This window comes from Enhydra lutris, unplaced genomic scaffold (assembly GCF_002288905.1).
Source record: "Enhydra lutris kenyoni isolate GAN:26980312 unplaced genomic scaffold, ASM228890v2 scaffoldscaffold58, whole genome shotgun sequence".
Taxonomy (NCBI): domain Eukaryota; kingdom Metazoa; phylum Chordata; class Mammalia; order Carnivora; family Mustelidae; genus Enhydra; species Enhydra lutris.
In genome coordinates, this window is record NW_019154142.1 from 8408937 (window position 1) to 8427987 (window position 19051).

A 19051-nucleotide genomic window follows, 5' to 3' on the forward strand; every position below is an offset into this window, starting at 1 on the left:
CAACATGCTCCATGAGATTTTTTTTAGTTTGATTTTTTTAAAACAGAGAGGTCTGGCGTGCGGCCCCGAACACTGCGAGCAGCTAGGTGAGGTCCTAATTACCAAAAGCTTCAAAAAGCCTTTCAAGTGGCTTTTCCTGCTTCCTAGCTAGCAATAGTTCCTCTTCTTACCTCATACAACACATTTTGATTTTCTCCTTCCTTTGAACACATGACAAGGTAAAGCAATTAGTACCCCGGTCCCCATTTCACCAATGAGGAAGCTGAAGCCCAGAGACGGAGGTCAAACTGTAACCAAGGTAACCCGACTTACTAATGGCAAGACTGAGCCTAAAAACCAGGACCCCTGACACATCCCTAGGTCATGCTGCCACTCACCACACAAGACTTCTTAGTCTTTCTACAACTTTCTAAAGAGAAGTCAAGAGGAGAGTGGGAAGGAGGAAGAGAGAGGGAGAGCGAAACAGGGATGAAGGTAGAGGAAATGAGAAAAAGACAAGACATTAGTCTCCTAAATTATAATTCATAACTAAGTCCTGTTAAAATTAAAGATTTTACTGGTAACTCAGTAAAGCCCAATTAACAAGTGGTAAAACGGAAACATTCCCTCTGTTGCTCTGCACATTATGTAGTCTTTCTTCCCAAGAGCTTACTTAAGCTTTCAAATAACGATCAATTTTTTGGAGCCTTCTGAAATTCAAGGTGTTAAGGCCTTCATACTCATGGGCCCAGACATCCCCCTGCTTTGGGCCACAGAAGTTTCCCTTCATTGTCAGTTAACCTGAATTCTCAAGAATTCCTGGAGGGCAATAAAAGGACCCAGGCACAGCCAGTCTTTTTTCCATGACACCATCTAATGGGTCTCTACTTGAGCGGACTCTTCTAGTGCTAGGAAACTGTTCCTGGGAGTCTACAAACCAATTTATTTCTGCAGATGTCCTTTTCTTAGATGACATATATTATGTGTGTGTCCCTTCTAATACTATTATTTTTTTAGGCTTTCTCCTTTTTATAGCACTTTCTTGAGAATTAGAATAATCGGTCTCTCTTTGTTCTCTTTGTTGATAATATCTGTGCTTCCCTTAAAACCTACTACTAAAATTTACTTTCACCTGAAAATTAAACTCTCAGCTTATTATCCTAAGCTGGGACACAGGTCATCCTATTTTTTTTCTGTAAAAGGTCAGATAGTAAATATTTTAAGCTTTGTGGGCTACCTAAGGGCTCTGTTCATATATTCCTTCCTTCCTTTTAACAATGTTTTAAAAATGTAAAAACCATTCTTGAATTCCATAAAAAAGGCCTCTGGGGCCCCCTGCCCTAAATGATTACTGTTAAATGGGCCCTAACTAGCCCATTTGCAGTGAGTTGGAACAACTTCACATATCTATCCTTCTGAAGACAAACTGAAGGGAACGAAAGCTCACAAATCGGTAATCCAGAAGGGCTGGTGGAGAAAGGGGTCTCCCAACGGATATGAAGGGTGACCTTGACTTCAACTGGTTTTGCCATTAAGAAGTCTGAACCCAGGGAAGCTGGTCAGCAGGGATAAAACTGAAACAAAGGCACAAACAACAAGGCCAGTTTATTTTACACAGATTCCAGAGGTAGTTACTGTGCGGAACAGCAGGCTTGGCATTAAAACTCTATCTGGGGTTAGTTCACTCAGGACACATCTCATTCATGCTCATGAGGCCAAAATGAGGTCAAAGCGAGCACAAATCAAGCTCTGGAGAGGATTCCAGGCCATGGGCAGTGTCTCCAAGCTATGGATCCCCATTCCCATAAAAGAGCTCCGCAGATTCCACTAAAGGTGAGGTGACTTTATTTTAATAAAAATGTCCTCTTTTGAAGCTGGCCCTTCCCTCCATCACTAGAAAGCAGTTTTATTAATATAAAGCAATCCATTTATTTAGACATACTCTTTTTAGGCAACTTTAACTTTTTCCACCGGCGTAACACCACTCTGTACTTTTCACTTTCTGTTTTCTCCTCCAGCACTTTTTTCAGGAGAACCCTCATTACTGTCTCTGTTTCTGCTTCTTTATCCTCTCCAATCAGAAGATCCAATGTATCTCCCACTTTCACCTGAAAATGGAAAGAAAACTCAGCCTTCATCGCATTTTGGGAAACGCAGGCTAATGCAAATGTCCTTTTTTTTTTTTAAGTTTATTTTTTTAGTCATCTTTATACCCAACATGGGGCTGAGATCAAGAGTTGCATGCTCCACTGACTTGAGCCAGCCAGGTGCCCCGAAAATGTCCTTGCTTTGAGTTTTTATCCGGGAACCATCACTACCCAGAGAGCCATGTGAGAAAGGTAGTATCTGCTGAAACCATCCCTTATCCCTGGTGCCTCCAGGTGAAAGGGCCTTGCTCAGAGGATGCCTCCAACACTCGTGCCCAACGCTATCTGTGTCCTTCCATCAGACCTAGACAGCTGCCTGCTCACGGCAGCTCTGGTGTGGTGGGGCCCACTCACTCACCTCTACTGGATGACTGAAGGAAACACACGGAGGGATTTGTTTCAGTAATGGTGACAAGAGGCAAAGAAAGTGGGGCACAATCAGAGAGAGTATGTGCATAGTAATTACTGCCAGCACTGAGAAAATAATTTCCAGTGTAACTTTTCATTGATTTCGACCCAGATGAGCTATGTAACTGGGGATGGGGCAGTCTGTTGAAAATTAGCTGCTATGGAAGAACATTCAGCTGTTATCTCTTAGAGAATGGTGAACTTCTTCTCTAGCACTGATTAGCCCCGGTGATGCCACATCATCAAGAAGACAGGACTCAGTTCACAAAGACAGAAGGATCAAGTTGGATGCTGACTCAATGGGTTCAAAGCGCTAACATCAAACCCGTTCTTGCCCAGGTGGGACCCTTAGGCTGAGCAGTCCCGGTCATGTCCCAGGGTAGTCACAGCAGTGTCGCCAGGGACAGCCCATGGTAGGCACCTGGTCCTGGCAGGTCAGGATTTCAGGATCTGCCCAGTGACTTGGGAAGGAGCTAAACAGACCCAGGTGTCATATGCTCTTTCCGCTAGGACACAAGTCAGGACTGACTGGGGCCACCTCAGACCACTCACCACTGCTTCCCAGGAGGTGGGCAGCAACCCCATGTGTGTGCCATGGACTTGAAGTGTGCACACGTGGCCATTTAAAAGTCTCCTGGAAGGTTTCTGTTTAAGAAATATGGTGCCACTTTTACCTTATTTTCTGATTAATGTTCTCTGAGGCAGTCCTAAATTCATGCTGTCAAAAACACCTGCACCTTACCTGGGCTAACTCATATTTGTGCTCCCATCCATTCAAGGGCCCAATATTCAGTCCACAACGTGGGAATACGCACTTCTGCCACCATGCCACGCTCGTCAGCCTACAGCTGTGACATGCAAAACTCACGCAGCAGCTGGTTATAAACCATTAACCTTCTCCCCTCTGGGCTGAGAAGCAAAAAGGCTCAAACCGCAAGGAAGCACGGAGACTGCTTCTCCCCTGGGTCTGAAGGATGGGCTGACCCAAGCATCATCTAGGGGGTCTGTCCTCCTATAGTTCTCATGAGTTCAATTAGGGAAAAAAAAAAAAAAAAAAACATTTGCCCGCCCCAACTGTGTGGACATTTATTATTTTTTTTTTAAGATTTTATTTATTTATTTGTCAGAGAGAGAGAGAGGGAGAGAGAGCAAGCACAGGCAGACAGAATGGCAGGCAGAGGCAGAGGGAGAAGCAGGCTCCCCGATGAGCAAGGAGCCCGATGTGGGACTCGATCCCAGGACGCTGGGATCATGACCTGAGCCGAAGGCAGCTGCTTAACCAACTGAGCCACCCAGGCGTCCCCTGTGTGGGCATTTAAAATCAATGTCCGGGGCGTCTGGGTGGCTCAGTCAGTTAAGCGTCTGCCTTTGGCTCAGGTATGATCCTGGAGTCTCAGGATCAAATCCCACATCAGGCTCCCTGCTGGCAGGGAGTCTGCTTCTCCCTCTGCCCCTCACCCCACTCATGTTCTCTTTCTCTCACACTCTCTCTAAAATCATAAAATCTTAAAAAAAAAAAAAATCAGTGTCCAGAAATACAAGGTTTGAGAGCATTTCAAATGCTTTTACATTTTTCAGCATGGCTTTATTAAAATTCACTTTTTAATAAGTAACATACGCATGTGATACAAAATATACACAGAGCCAACTGCAGCCCTCCTTTGTGTCCCTTCACAATCTGCTGTGTGTCCTGCGTGCGGCTGAGCGGCAGAGGCCTCTGGGAGCTTACTTCTAAGGCAGCGAGCAGGGAAGGAAGGCTTCCCCTGTAGCCAGGCAATCCTGGGGAGCGGGGAGTTCAGGAAGCTTCGGTCCTTTTGTGTAAGTCAGCAGGCCCTGGCTCGCCACGGCACAGACAGGCGGCCTGCTCGGAGCTGCAGCACCACAAACCCGCCTGACCCTTCAGGGCCCGTGGTCAGGCACAGCCCCGTGCGGCAGGCCTCGGAGGGGAGGTGTCCTTTATTCCCTGCAAGGGCCTGTCCTCCTTCATGCAGGAGAGACAGCACAGCAGACACAAAGCGACACTGGTTGGGATTAAGGGCTGTTCCAAATATCTACATTTCAAATCTCCGCTTAGCTGCAGTTACTATGGCTACAGGCCTCCTAGTAACAAGGCAGTCGAGTGTTAACACTGGCCCCTTCCTCTGCTGACCCTCAGGAGAAATCTGGAAGGCAGCCGAGACAAGAGAACACCCAAGGCAGAATGCAGCAGCAGCAATTAGACTGTAGTTAACAATGTCTCAAAGCAGAGGGGGGAGATGGACTTGTGGCGTGTGTAAATGAGGCCCCGGCACAGAGGCGGGGCGCACACAGCGCAGGTCCAGTCTTAGAAACACTGCGGCTGAGGGGGGGGCAGGGCAGGGCTGCAAGCGGGCAAAAGCGACTGCGGGAGAAGAAGGGCCTGCTCTCCAGGGCACGTCTGTAGCGCCTGATTTCCCGCAGCTCACAGAGCCAGGACCGACGTGCTGAACCCGCCGGGTTGGTGCCGCCACAGATCAGGGACCTTGGGGCTGGGCGGCTGAGATGAGCACTGGGGAGTGCCCCCTCCTCCTGTCTGTTAAGCCACGAGAGCCTATAGGATCCCAGAGAGCAAGGTCTCCGAAGAAAGCCTCAGTGCTGATCGGGATCCAAGGCCAACAGCTCACACCCTCCCCTGCCCCAGAGCAAAAGGATGTAGCTGAAGCCCTCCATCCCCAGGGGAGTTGTGAAACACCAGACAAGCTTGGAAGCCACCTACAAAAGCGCGTCTGACGTCCGGGGAACATTTGTTCTCTAGACACTAAGAGTGAGATTATGTCTGCTGATGCCTCGTATGTCTGTGTCTTCCAAGCTTTTTTTTAAAAAGATTTTTATGTATTCATTTGAGATGGAGAGACACAGAGAGTGTGTGTGTGCATGAGGAAGGGGGAGTAGAGGAGGGAGAGGGAAAAGCCGGCTTCCTGCTGATCCTGCAGCCCCCTGATCCCAGGACGCTGGGATCATGACCTAAGCCAAAGGCAGATGCTTAAACACCTGAGCCACTGGGCATTCCCCTTCCAAACTTTTTTTAAACAGTCTCTGTCATACATCTTTTTATTGTGCTTCGTTAACTTTTACTATCATTACTATTTTTCCAATTATGAAAGTGATCTATACTTATAAAAAATTCAGAAAATAGGGGCGCCTGGGTGGCTCAGTGGGTTAAGCCTCTGCCTTCGGCTCAGGTCATGATCTCAGGGTCCTGGGATCGAGCCCCGCATCGGGCTCTCTGCTTAGCGGGGAGCCTGCTTCCCCCTCTCTTCCTGCCTGCCTCTCTGCCTACTTGTGATCTCTCTCTGTCAAATAAATAAATAAAATCTTTAAAAAAAAAAATTCAGAAAATAGAAAGAAGAAAATATAACCCATAATGGCCCAAAGATAAATACTAGTATTACTAATTCCAGATGTATGTATACATGCAACTTATTTCTACAATACACAATTTATGTGTATGATTTATAACAACACTGGATGCTGGAAATACATTTTCTTATACCTGATTTCTTTCACTTAACGACAGTATTGCTATGGACCTGTTAGAAAACAGGAAGTGTCTTTTCTAATGGCTGCTCTGCGCGCAGAGCGGGCATGTGGCAAGTGTCGCGGGTACCGCCAAACTGACCAGAATCACACACCCACTCAGCTAACAGCAGTCCACCACCGGGATCGCTACACAATCAACTCTTCTCAGTCTCATTATTAGCTTTTCATGGGACTAATGACTCAGTTAACGGATTTTTGCGAATTGTGATAGTGGTCCGTCTTAAAATTTTAAGGAAAAGGAAAGTTTACTCTTAAGGCTGCAGAAGAGTAAGTGGTCTGTGTCACCAAGTTGGCTGGTGATTCTCACGAGCTTGACCAGGCCTCTGGGGAGTCACAACACGGAGCGTGCAACACAGACACACACAAGGGGTCACTGATGCCCCCTGAGGGGAAGTCGGGGTGGCACTGAGTACTGGCAGAGAAAGAGACAAAAATATCTGCTGTCAGAATAGCTCACCGTTCTGCTTTTCTTCCACAATTTCTCCCCATTCAGCCTGAGCTCACCTTTGTAGAATGCATCTTCCACTTTGCTAAAAAAAAAGAAAAAGAAAAAAAAAAGTCAAATGCTTTGAAATAGAAATACATCCAAAACAATTACATAGGTCTGAAAAAAAAAAACAGCTGCCATTAAGGCTCATTCTGACCAGTGACCAGCCTCTCCACAAAGCCTCCATTCTGGCTGCTGGGAAAGGGGGGAGTCAACTGCCCCCATATTTATCTCAAACAGCGAGACCCAGGGGCCCTTCTGAATGGACGCCAAACTGCGGCAGAGATGCGCGGACATCACTGGGCAGGTAAGCTCTGGGAGGGCTCGGGGTGCCCCCCCCTCGCCGACTCCTGCAGCAGCCGCCTGCAAAGCGGGAGCTCCCAGGGTTCATGACCACCAAAGCGCTCCAGGCTCTGAGGAAAAGAACAGGCACCACACGTATGGTGAGGCCATTAACAAATCTTCTGCGAGTCTGCACTGAGGTGGGGAAACTCCAATCCCGCAGCCGCCGACCTCTCCATTCAGTCACTAGGGCAACGGGACCAGGAGAGAGTGCGGACAGAAATCAGTGAGCTCTTCTCTTGCCGCTCGGACTCCAGGTGGTTAACATCTGGGGTTCTGCTTGTAACAGCAGCGGCTACTTCTCTGGGGGAGAGAGAGCCCCCCCCTCTAAAATGCAGATTTTAGGGGCGCCTGGGTGGCTCAGTGGGTTAAGCCGCTGCCTTCGGCTCAGGTCATGATCTCAGGGTCCTGGGATCGAGTCCCGCATCGGGTTCTCTGCTCAGCAGGGAACCTGCTTCCCTCTCTCTCTCTCTCTGCCTGCCTCTCCGTCTACTTGTGATCTCTCTCTGTCAAATAAATAAATAAATAAAATCTTTAAAAAAAAAAAATGCAGATTTTAGAGCATATTCAAAATCCCCACGAGGAGGCCTATGGGCTCAGTCATCTTTACGAGTCCTTAAGTGTCATGGATTAAAAAATTAGACTACACCATGAAATTAGGTCATAAAGGTATAAACTGCATATGGAAATCTGAACATATTATCCATACCATGGTTCTTATCTTGCATGCAGTATGCACACAATGATTGCTAAACAAATGAATGAACAATGAGGGTCACTATTCTTATGTAATTATTCTAGCAGAGAGAACAATACTAAAGAAATTCTGAAAGTTCCACTTAACATCTCTGTGCACTACATATGAACACACAGAATTTTCTTCGTAACAGCTAACATACAGTGAGTACCTACTATGTGTCAGGTACTGCTCTGTTATTTTTTTTTTTTTTTTTAAAGATTTTATTTTTATTTATTTGACAGAGAGAGATCACAAGCAGGCAGAGAGGCAGGTAGAGAGAGAGGAGGAAGCAGGCTCCCTGCTGAGCAGAGAGCCCGATGCGGGGCTCGATCCCAGGACCCTGAGATCATGACCTGAGCCGAAGGCAGCGGCTTAACCCACTGAGCCACCCAGGCGCCCCTGCTCTGTTATTTTTTTAAATTTAAATTCAATTTAATGAACACACAGCACATTCTTACTTTCAGAGTAGAGTTCAGGGGTTCGTCAGTTGCATTAATACCCAGTGTTCATCCCATCACGTGCCTTCCTTAATTCCCATCACCCAGTTACCCCCTCCCCACCGCAGCACCCCTCAGTCTGTTTCCTAGAGTTAAGAGTCTCTCATGGTTTGTCTCGTTTTTGTCGTATCTTTCCTTCCCTTCCCTTACGTTCATCTGTTCTGTTTCTTAAATTCCACCTACAAGGGAAATCATACGGCATTTGTCTTTCTCTTATTTCACTTAGTATGAGACCCTCTAGTTCCAACCACTAAGATGCTTTAGGCAGAGAAGCACCAACTTCTAAAGTAGGTGCTACTTTACATCCTACAGATGAGAAAACCGAAGCTTAGGGAATTCAAGGAACTTGCCCAGGCTCACACAGAGCACGAAGGGTCTAGTTACACAGCCTGCGTTCTTGACTGCATGACACGGCTTCTGTTGTTTCTAAAAGGTACCTTCTTACCCTGTGGCATTTGTGAAACCCAGGCGTGGTTTCTTCTTGCTATATACTCTAACGTGGTCATGACTTTCCTCAAAACGCTGGTATGAAATCGACAGCTCATCTTAAGAGTCGACTGTGTCTTAGAATTAGGGAAATACGGCACGGGAGATGTGCAGCGGAGCCCTGCCTTGCTGCTGGAGTCAGGGTTCTCGTCTGTAGCAGGAAACAACTGCAACAGGTGACTGGAAGGTCCTCCCGTATCTGTGGCTCCCCTCACCACAGACGGGCTGAGTGATGGGAACTACTACGTTAAAATGACAAGACGACAAAGCATTTTGTAATAAAACGCACGTCAGACTTACTTTCTCCCGACATCTAGGCCTGTCTTTAGGATGACATCGTACCGAAAAGACTGCACCACTTTCTCCAGGTCTTTGTAGTCTTTGACCACACTGGGGTCTTCTTCGAGCCCCTCTTCTTGCTCACTCATCTCACGGTCACTCTCTTCCTCAGAGTCCTCATCATCCTCGGCCTTCTGCAGAGTCTTCTTGGTGGACTTCTTAGAGCTTATATTACTCTTAAGTCTTATGGAAAGGGGGAAAATATATTCTGGAGATACTACAAGGCCTGGGAGTCTCAGCGAGAAAATGTTATGGAAGAACGTTTTACAATTTGATGTGTTTAACTGGGTACTAGAAAAATACAAGTATCGATTCCAGGAAGCACAGAGTTTCGACGAAGGTGTCCCTTGCAGCGCGCCCCACAGTCCAATCCAGGCATCTGGCTTTCTCAGAACGCTGGCAGGGAATCTGACACCCGTCACAGCCATGGCGCGTATAACCTGCAACAGACAGTAATTCAGTTGTATGTCACAAGTGCAGTGTCCTGGCATTCTTACAACATAACCATGCACACTCCGTATGAGTACTTTACTTATTCTCCCCTACAAAAGACCACATTGGTCTGTACGTAGCCAGGGCCACGCGCTTTTCCACGGTGAGTCGTCTAGCTGTGCTTTTCTCAGGAGGGTGGAACTAGATACTGAGATGTGTGAACACACCGGTTCTCCTCTTCTCCATCTGCTAAATTGGCTTGGATACTGATTAATACTGAAAAATATTAACACTTCTTCTCAAGGGTTTTAAGAAAATGATCTCAGGCACTTGGGTGGCTCAGTTGGGTAAGGGACTGCCTTCAGCTCAGGTCATGATGGGAGTTGTGCATTGGGGGGGGGGGGTCCCTGCTCAGCAGGGTGTCTGCTTCTCCCTCTGACCCTCCCTGCCTCATTCTTGCTCTCTTTTTCTCTCAAATAAATAAAACCTTAAAATCAAAAATCTCATGCAGAGAAAGACTATTTGCTGACATATGTCACATCCTTACAATACTGACTTTGTCAAGGAAGGACACCAAGTCATGACTTTATAAAACCCAGAGTGAAATCTCTAGACTTTATTTCAACCCCCAACCCCAGCAAATCAGAGCTAGCAAGGAGCAGACTGGACAGTTACCTTTTACCTTCTTTTCCATCTTTCTCCTACTGTTTGAGGCATTGGCAAGTAGAAAAGGAAGGCGCCAAGAGACCCTGAGGCACTAAGGTGCTGACATGCCAGAGAGCAGCCAATTCCTAAGTTACCTCAAAGAAACCACCTTATGATGGTAGCAACCTCTCCCAAGTACATCAATATGGCTTTAGAGGCCGTAATTCAGTAATATGAGAAGGGCTGCCATATGGTCCATATCCTCAAACCTTAAGTCTGTGAATGACTTTCCACGGTGACAAGGCTATACCTTCAGACAGATTTCCTTGATGATGGTTTCAAAGATTTTTCCTTCCTCCTTTCATCACAAAGTCTACAACAGCCAATTACCTATACGCCCACTCAAAAGCACATAGCTACTTCCAAGTTATATATATATTTTAAAGATTTTATTTATTTGATACAGAGAGAAAGAGATCACAAGTAGGCAGAGAGGCAGGCAGAGAGGCAGGGGGAAGCAGGCTCCCCACTGAGCAGAGAGCTGGATGTGGGGCTCGATCCCAGGACCCTGAGATCATGACCTGAACCGAAGGTAGAGGCTTAACCCACTGAGCTACCCAGGTGCCCTCCAAGTTGTATTTGTTAACATCTTGGCTCTTATTTTTATTGGCATGAACAACGAGCTCAACCCTATATCTCATTGCTGTTGGGACCCCAATCTGAGTCTTAACTGAGAAATAAAGCATGCATAATTGAAGGGTTATTTTTCAACAGAACTAAATTTATTTATTTATTTTTAAGATTTTATTTATTTACTTGACAGCGAGAGAGAGAGATCACAAGTATGCAGAGAGGCAGGCGGAGGGCAGGGAAGGGGGAAGTAGGCTCCCCACCAAGCAGAGAGCCTGATGCAGGGCTCCATCCCAGGACCCTGAGATCATGACCTGGGTGGGCCGAAGGCAGAGGCTTAACCCACTGAGCCACCCAGGCGCCCCCAGAACTAGATAAAATAATTTTTAAATGTTATAAAGTCCACAAGTGCTCTAAAATACTGAGTGGAAACTATTGGAAGCACCTTAAAGAGAAATATTGAGACAAATCATTCTTATACATATTCTATCTAACTTAATAGAGAACAAATAATAACTATGCATAGAAAAAAACCCTTAAATTTTATAGAAACAGGGATGAAGAAAGAGAACAGTGTATTTCAGTAGTTTCTAGACTTTGTATTTCATGGATCACTACAATCAAAAATTAAGTAGTTCCTGGCTGGCTCAGTTGGTAGAATATGTGACTCTTGACCTCTGGTAATGGGTTTGAGCCCCACACTGGGTGCAGACATTACTTAAAACCTTAAAAAAAAAAAAAAAAGAAAAGAAAAGAAAAAGTTACCTAATGGTGGACTTTTTGCCAAGTAAAGATTTTTTTTTTTTAAGTTGAAATTGCTACTCTTATTATCATAATTTAAGAGAAAGAAGATTTTAATGATTATTATGTGAAACATATTTTCAGGTAGATAATTTGAAAAGAATAAAAGAAAACTCAAACCATCCATATTCACTCTATGACAACGGCTGTTAAAATTTTAACATATATTCTTCACAGTGTAGTTTTAAGAAAAGTAATTCTCTCATGGGGAGAGCCTTTCATACCTTTCTGCCCATTCGAAACACACAAGAAGGTTAACCCTAAGTGGCCAGAGCTCTCTACTATCAACCTCAAAAATGACTGGTTAGTAAGATGCTCTTATAATACAAAAGATAAAGATGGGCATTAATGATGATAATTTGCCTATCTTTCTCAAATTGTGGGTCATGAGCCATTATAAAATTTTTACTTTTCAAGAACCAAAACTGGAATGCTGGGGGGGCTCAGTCAGTGAAGCACGTGCCTTCAGCTCAGGTCATGATCTTGGGGTCTTGCAATCGCTCCCTGAAACCTGGCATCATGCTCCCTGCTCAGCGAAGAGCCTGCTTCTCCCTCTCCCTGTGCTTGTGCTCTCCCGTGCTTTCTCTCTTGCTCTCTGTCAAACAACTAAATTAAAAAAGAATATTTTTTTAAAAGAATTAAAACTGAAATGTGTAGATTACAGTATATCACATACGGTAAGAGTAAATACTGTCTTTTTTTTTTTTTGAAGATTTTATTTATTTATTTGACAGAGATCAGAAGTAGGCAGAGAGGCAGGTGGGGGCAGACGGGGGGGCGGAAGCAGGCTCCCCGATGAGCAGAGAGCCCGATGTGGGGCTCGATCCCAGGACCCTGAGAACATGACCTGAGCTGAAGGCAGAGGCTTTAACCAACTGAGCCACTCAGGTGCCCCAGAGTAAATACTACTTCATGAAACTTTCATTATAATACATATACACATATGTAAGTATACATACACACATACTGGATCATAATGGAAAATGTATTTAGTAAAGATAATAGTAAAAAAAAAGTTTGAAAACACTGGCCTAAGTGACTTCAGCGAAGCCTATTCTGCTATCAGGTGTGATACCAAAGGCTGTATACATGCCCACGAGCTGAGAACCTGGCTGCACGTTCCCCACAATGAATACTCCCAGGGCTGCATGTGTGGGCAGAGATGAAAATGGCAGCCTCTCTGGGATCACTTTACATAGGGCCCTCATTTTACAGATGAGCACAAATGAGACTTGGAGCAATTTAACAATCTGCTAGTTCATATAGCTAGTAACCAGTACAGCCAGGATTCCAATGACAATTCTTAACGATCATTGTTTACTATGGGTCAGTCCCCGCTCTACCTATTAATTCATTTATTCCTTCCTAACAGCCCATCTCAGTGACAGGATCACACAAATACTAAGTGGATTTGGGGCGCCTGGATGGCTCAGTGGGTTAAGCCTCTGCCTTCGGCTCAGGTCATGATCCCAGGGTCCTGGGATCGAGCCCCGCATCGGGCTCTCTTCTCAGCGGGGAGCCTGCTCCCCATCCCCTACCCCGTCTCTCTCTGCCTGCCTCTCTGCCTACTTGTGATCTGTCAAATAAATAAAATATTAAAAAAAAATACTAAGTGGATTCAAACCCAGGCTCTGTGGGTAAGTCATGGCTCTTTACCACCATGCTGAACTGTCAAAGTCAGTCTTCTGACTCCAAGCCCACTGTTCTTTCTGCTACTCCACGAAATAGATGTCTCATTTCTCTTTAACAAAAAACCAACTTTCACCAAGTGCAATACCAGAGAGAATGGATAGTTTCAGGAGCAGAGGAGTGGGAAGAATTACTGCCCCAACTTAGAAGAAATCCTAAGAGGAGACATCCTGGGGGAGGGAAGTCTTGTCTGTCAGTCTCTGGAATCCCACATTTCCCTCCCAAAGTTCTGCCATTATACCACACTGTCATCTTTTATGAGGAATGCCTGGATATGATGCTGCTTTTTGAATATATCACGAATACATTATATTTACCTATACTAGGAAACCTTTACTAGCACAAAGTGACTATTTAAAATCGTACTCACATAGAAAAACAACATAACCAAAATGTCCAGCCAAGCATTACCTTTGTGTTGATGATCTACTCCCACTTTGTGATCTGCTTCGCTCTGGCAAACACTGGCACATTAGGAACATAAGATTGAGAAAACACGCTAACCGAATTTTTGCCTGCATATGCCAGGTACCCACTAGACTAGGCCTGCACATAAAGCATACAGTCCTTGTCCTCAAGGAACGGCTATTCAACTGGAATGTGGTCAAGTCAACTGGCGGTCAGAGAACTTGAGTGAACCCAGGTCCAGAGGAGGCTGGATCCTGCAGAGGCTAAAGCTCAGAGCGGAGATGCCAGAGAAGAGTTCTCATGGCATAGGAGGCCTGAAACAGAACACTGGGTTTGAAACAGCAAGTTACAACTGTTTTGTTTTTTACTTTCTAACGGACCACTCTCATTAGCATGCTGTTATTTCTCTCACTGAATAACCAACCAACTTTCTCTTAATCCCACTACCCCCCAGCTACAATTTTTCTAGTTCCTCTTTACAACAAAACTCCCCAGAAACAGTTGTCTACACTCTTCTTAATCCCTCTCATTTTCTAAGCCCAAAAGGTCATGTTAGTCTTCATCTCCTCTGACTTTGCCGCAGCCATCTGAGACAACGGACCACTCCCCTCCTCTTCACTTGGCTTCCAGGACACCTTGTTTCTAGTTTTCCTCCCACTTTACCTGCTGTTTCTTCCCTTCTCCCAGGCGTCTTAATGTTGGTGGGCCCCAGGGCTCAGGTTTTGGCCTGCTTCTCTTCTACATTCACGTTATCTAGCTCAGTTCTGTCAGCTTTGACAAATGCTTCTCAAGACACCAAACACTTCCATGGCTTTAAACACTTCCTATATGCCAACTACTCCCCAAGCTATAATCCCCATTCCAGGCATTTCTCCCAAGTTCCAGACATGTGTATCTGTGCATAAGAGTTAATACAGCAGTAGCGAAATAAGTCAATCGGAGAAAGACAACTATCATATGATCTCCCTGATATGAGGGAGAGGAGATGCAACATGGGGGGTTAAGGGGGTAGGAGAAGAGTAAATGAAACAAGATGGGATTGGGAGGGAGACAAACCATAAGTGACTCTTAATCTCACAAAACAAACTGAGGGTTAATGGGGGGAGGGGGGTGGGGGGGGGGGGGGATTATGGACATTGGGGAGGGTTATGTGCTATGATGAGTGCTGTGAAGTGTGTAAACCTGGCGATTCACAGACCTGTACCCCTGGGGATAAAAATATGTTTATAAAAAATAAAATAAAATAAAAGAGTTAATACAGCAGGCTTGAGTCTATCCTTAGAAAGGCCTGCTTGCAAGGTGGGCCTCTAGAAACCTGGATTTCTGGATTCTCAGCATTCTCAGAACGGACAGGAGTCGCTCACTGGGTCTAAACTGTTTGTACAGTTTCTTATGCTGAGTACCTGCTTTCCTTCTGGGAGTCTTGAATTTTGGTACATGCCAGGCAGACAGTGCCCATGTGACTAAAGGCAATCAACACCTGGGCAGAGGCTCTAAAGAGCATCCCTGATAGACAAATTTCACACGTGTTGTCACAATCTGTTGCTGGGGACTTAAGCGTACCCTTTTTGAGTCTGGGAGACGACTCCTGGAAGACCACCTAGTTTCCTGCACTCTTGGTCCTATGAGTCTTCTCCCTTTGCTGACTGTGCTTTGTATCTTTTTGCTGTGATAAATCAAAGCCACCAGCCACAGCCAAGTCCTGTTGAATCTTCCCAGTCAATCAGTGAACCTAGGGGCAGTCTTGGTGACCCCAGACACAATATCCAAATGCCTGACTTCCCCACTTGGGTGTGTAACAGGTACCTCAAGCTTTATTGGTCCAAAAACAAACTCCCAACATGTCCCCAACCCTAAATCTGTTCCACCTGTAGCCTTCCCCATCTCAGTGAATGATAACTCTACCCCTGTAGGTGCTGAGAACAGAAGTTTCCAGTCATTCCTGACCCTCCCTCACACCCGTATCCAATGTCAGGAAATTACGTTGGCTGTATCTTCAAAACATGTCCAGCATCCATCACTTCTCACCACTTCCACAGATTAAGCCATCATGGCAGATGATGACAGCAATACCATAAAGGCCATTTTCCACAGGGTCCATTTTCCACAGAGCCATGATTCTTTCAAGAAGTAATTTATACTGTATCACTCCTACAAAAGCAGTGAAAAAAGGTTACAGGCTCTATGGGATCTGGTCCCCCCCATTCTCCAATCTCTTGCCACTCTCAACCTCTGGTCTCTCAGGTCCAGCCTCACTGGCGTTTCTGATGCTCTTCACATGCAACAGGAACATTTCTGGGTAAGGTCTTTGCCCCAGCTGCACCCAGAAATCTCTTACCCCAGACAACTGCATACATAACTCATTTTCTTCAACTCTTTCCTCAAATATCACCTCAATGCTGTCCATTCATTCCAATTTTATTTAATAAGCATCTTGCCCTCTTACTCTTCCCTTACTCTGTTCTATTTTTTCCCTCCATAGCACTTCTCACCGATCAATTTACCCGGTTTCTCTTTTTTGGACTGTTTCCCCTAATAGAATATAAACTCCTCAAGCATAGAAATCTTCATCCGTATTTGCTTTCCTCTGCTGAATCCCAACTGCCTACAACAGTGTAGCACACGGTTAAGTGCTTAATTAACCACTGGAATGAAAGTAGATCAACAGAACTGAAGCATGAAAATGAATCCAGAAAAGATCCCACAATGCTGGAGCTGGATTGAAGAGCAAAAGGCTAGCTCTCCAAAGGCCGTACCTATCAAAGTTTGGACCTGACCCAGAGAGCATGTGAATCATAGAAAGATCTTAAGCGGGGAAGTGACCTGACAGAAGTGTTATTTTAAGAGTTCTTTGCCAATGGTGTGGACTGAGTAGTGGAGAGGAAAACGGCAGGAAGCCCGGAGGTCTGTGGTCAGATCTTCACGGTAGATAAGATAGTGAACGAGCAGAAGCCTGTAAGCAAAGCAACGTCTGGAACAGAGGCAATGCTGCCCTTGACCTGCGGGACACTGGGAATCGCTCCACGTTCGCGAGCCTGTTCACTGCTCGATTAAGAACCCGGTCTAACTGCTTTGCAGCCTACTGCCACTGAAAAGCGTCCCTTCTGGAGACCTCTCAGGTTGACCGCGGAAACTGGGGAGGCTGTCCCGACATACTTCCCACCCCCGCGGGCTGCGCACCTTCCCGGGTCTTCAAGGTCAAAGGAAACTGGACACCTGCGTCCTCAAGCTCTGGGTCTGCGTTTGGAGCCTGCAGTAGCCGCGGTGCACCGGATCCCCACGGCCCCCGCAGCCCCCGGGTCCACAGGGCGTCCCGAGGCTGGCCGGGCCGGGGCAAGACGCGGGAGATTCACGCGGAGTCCTGGCAGGAGCGCAGGCAGGGCAGAGGCGCTGGTCGCGCTCTTACTTCACGAGTGCGCACCGGGAAGCAACAGAGTGGGCTCCAGCCGGGGTCACAACACGCCCGACAGGGGCGCAGTTACTAGCACTCCGGGACCGCTCCTCCCTCCCTCGATCCCTCCCCGCGGCCTGGCGCACCCGGGCCTCCAGGCCCCGCCCTGCCCCGCCCCGCCCCTTCCGTTGGCGCCGCCGTGGCGAGAGCGGGCAGGGAGGGGCTCACGGGCGCGGCGGCGGCAACGCAGCGACCCCTGCTGGAGATCGCGCTTCGGAGGACTGCGCGGAGGCCAGGCCCGCGTCCAGTGGAGCCCGGAAGCCGGTGCCACGGGTTTCCACGTGGTTGAAGAGAATTTGTCTTCATGCAGTGTCCTTGGATTTTCTGGGGTCACGGACCCTTTTGAACATCTTTGAGAGTTATAACGTTGTCTCCAGAAAAATGTACATACCCGCCAGAACTTACTAATAAAATAAGGTAAGTTCACAACATCTTTTCTAGAATAAAGTGATTCAGGAGGTGACTGGGTTATAACTGTCCTGCAGTAGCTGATTAGATGGCCAGATAAAAAGTCTGCAAAGACTGCTTAGCCACGGACCTTGTGGAAATAGCCCTTTGGCAACGTAAGAAGATGAACGAGAAACCAAAGAAAGTACTTCAAGGGACAACCTGTTTGTCACATATCCACGTTAATCTTTATTTTTTTAATTTATTTTTTATTTTTTAAAAGATTTTACTTAGGGGCGCCTGGGTGGCTCAGTGGGTTAGGGCCTCTGCCTTCGGCTCGGGTCATGATCCCAGGGTCCTGGGATTGAGCCCCGCGTCGGGCTCTCTGCTCCGTGGAGAGCCTGCTTCCTCCTCTCTCTCTGCCTGCCTCTCTGCCTACTTGGGAATCTCTATCTGTCAAATAAATAAATAAAATGTTAAAAAAAAAAAAAGATTTTATTTATTTATTTGACAGACAGAGATCCCAAGTAGGCAGAGAAGCAGGCAGAGAGAGAGGGGGAAGCAGGCTCCCTGCTGAGCAGAGATCCCTGAGATCATGACCTGAATGGAAGGCAGAGGCTTTAACCCACTAAGCCACCCAGATGCCCCCACATTAATGTGTTATAATGTGTTATTAATGTGTTAATAAATAATATGTTTATTAATAACAGATATGTGCTCTGTTAAATTTAAAAAATAGCCTGTTTTCAGAGCATCTTCCCTTCTCTTTCCCATCCTCACCAGCTCCCAAGTTTTCTGCACTTTTATTTTCCGCTGCTTCCTCTTTGCTACACACAGTGGCTATTTGTTTGCATTTGAACAATAAGAAAGCAGTTACAAATTGTTTCAAATGTTGAAATGATACAACTTCATACAACTGTCAACTCACTTTATACTGTTGACATGTTGGGTGATATACAGTTGCATTTACTAGTTTAAGTCATTTGTAGAAGGTTACAGATAAATTGTTAAATCTGCCAGTAATAGGGGTTTATCAGTATTATTTTTAACCAACAAAATTACTGTATGATCACGTGTGATTACAGGAGGAGATAAAAGAATACAGTGATAATGGGTTACATAGACCAGCTTGGTCACTGGCCTTTAAAAAAAGAAATATTTCATTATATGAATTGAGTTAGTTTTTAACTTTAAATGCTAATTAATATTAAAAACTGCTGGGAGATTAACAAATAGTATGTGGGGTTGGGAGTATACATTTGTGATTTGTAATTTTTCCTGCAGAAACATTCTTGGGTGCCTGGCTGGGTCAGTTGGTGGGGCATGTGACTCTTCATCTCAGGGTCATGAGTTCAAGCCCCATGTTGGGTGTGGAGCCTACTTAAAAAAAAATAGGAAAGAAAGAAACATCCCGTTCTTTTCTCCCCTGGGCAGGAGCTCCTGCTTTTGTATGTTTGGGGGGTTGTAGTTTTCACAAATTCAGACCACCTAGTGGACCAAATTTCCATTTCAGCCAACAGGGCTACGCCACTTCAGATCACAAGATGAGAATTTTAATTTAGCTCAAATACTTACTCTTTTTTTTTTTTTTTAAGATTTTATTTATTTATTTATTTATTTATTTAT

At 45.8% G+C, this 19051-nt stretch overlaps 1 protein-coding gene across 1 annotated transcript; it reads right to left on the reverse strand.

Moving 5' to 3' along the window:
- Nucleotides 1–1564: 1564 nt before the first annotated feature.
- Nucleotides 1565–17091, reverse strand: LOC111158281 (chromosome unknown C6orf203 homolog). Its single transcript, XM_022520213.1, has 4 exons — nt 16768–17091; nt 8944–9422; nt 6550–6622; nt 1565–2087 (listed from the first exon to the last, which is right to left on the reverse strand). The coding sequence occupies exons 2-4, from the start codon at nt 9408–9410 to the stop codon at nt 1908–1910; spliced, it is 720 nt and encodes a 239-aa protein (XP_022375921.1). The 5' UTR covers nt 9411–9422; nt 16768–17091; the 3' UTR covers nt 1565–1907.
- Between the last annotated feature and the right edge of the window lie 1960 nt (nt 17092–19051).

Bases quoted from the DNA above. Each gene is read 5' to 3' on its own strand.
- LOC111158281 (XM_022520213.1), bottom strand. From the start codon at position 9,410: ATGGCTGTGACGGGTGTCAGATTCCCTGCCAGCGTTCTGAGAAAGCCA. The intron at 6,623-8,943 runs GTAAGTCTGACG...CTTTTTTTTTAG, and splicing joins GGCCTAGATGTCGGGAGAAA to CAAAGTGGAAGATGCATTCT. The intron at 2,088-6,549 runs GTGAGCTATTCT...TTCCATTTTCAG, and splicing joins TGTGGAAGAAAAGCAGAACG to GTGAAAGTGGGAGATACATT.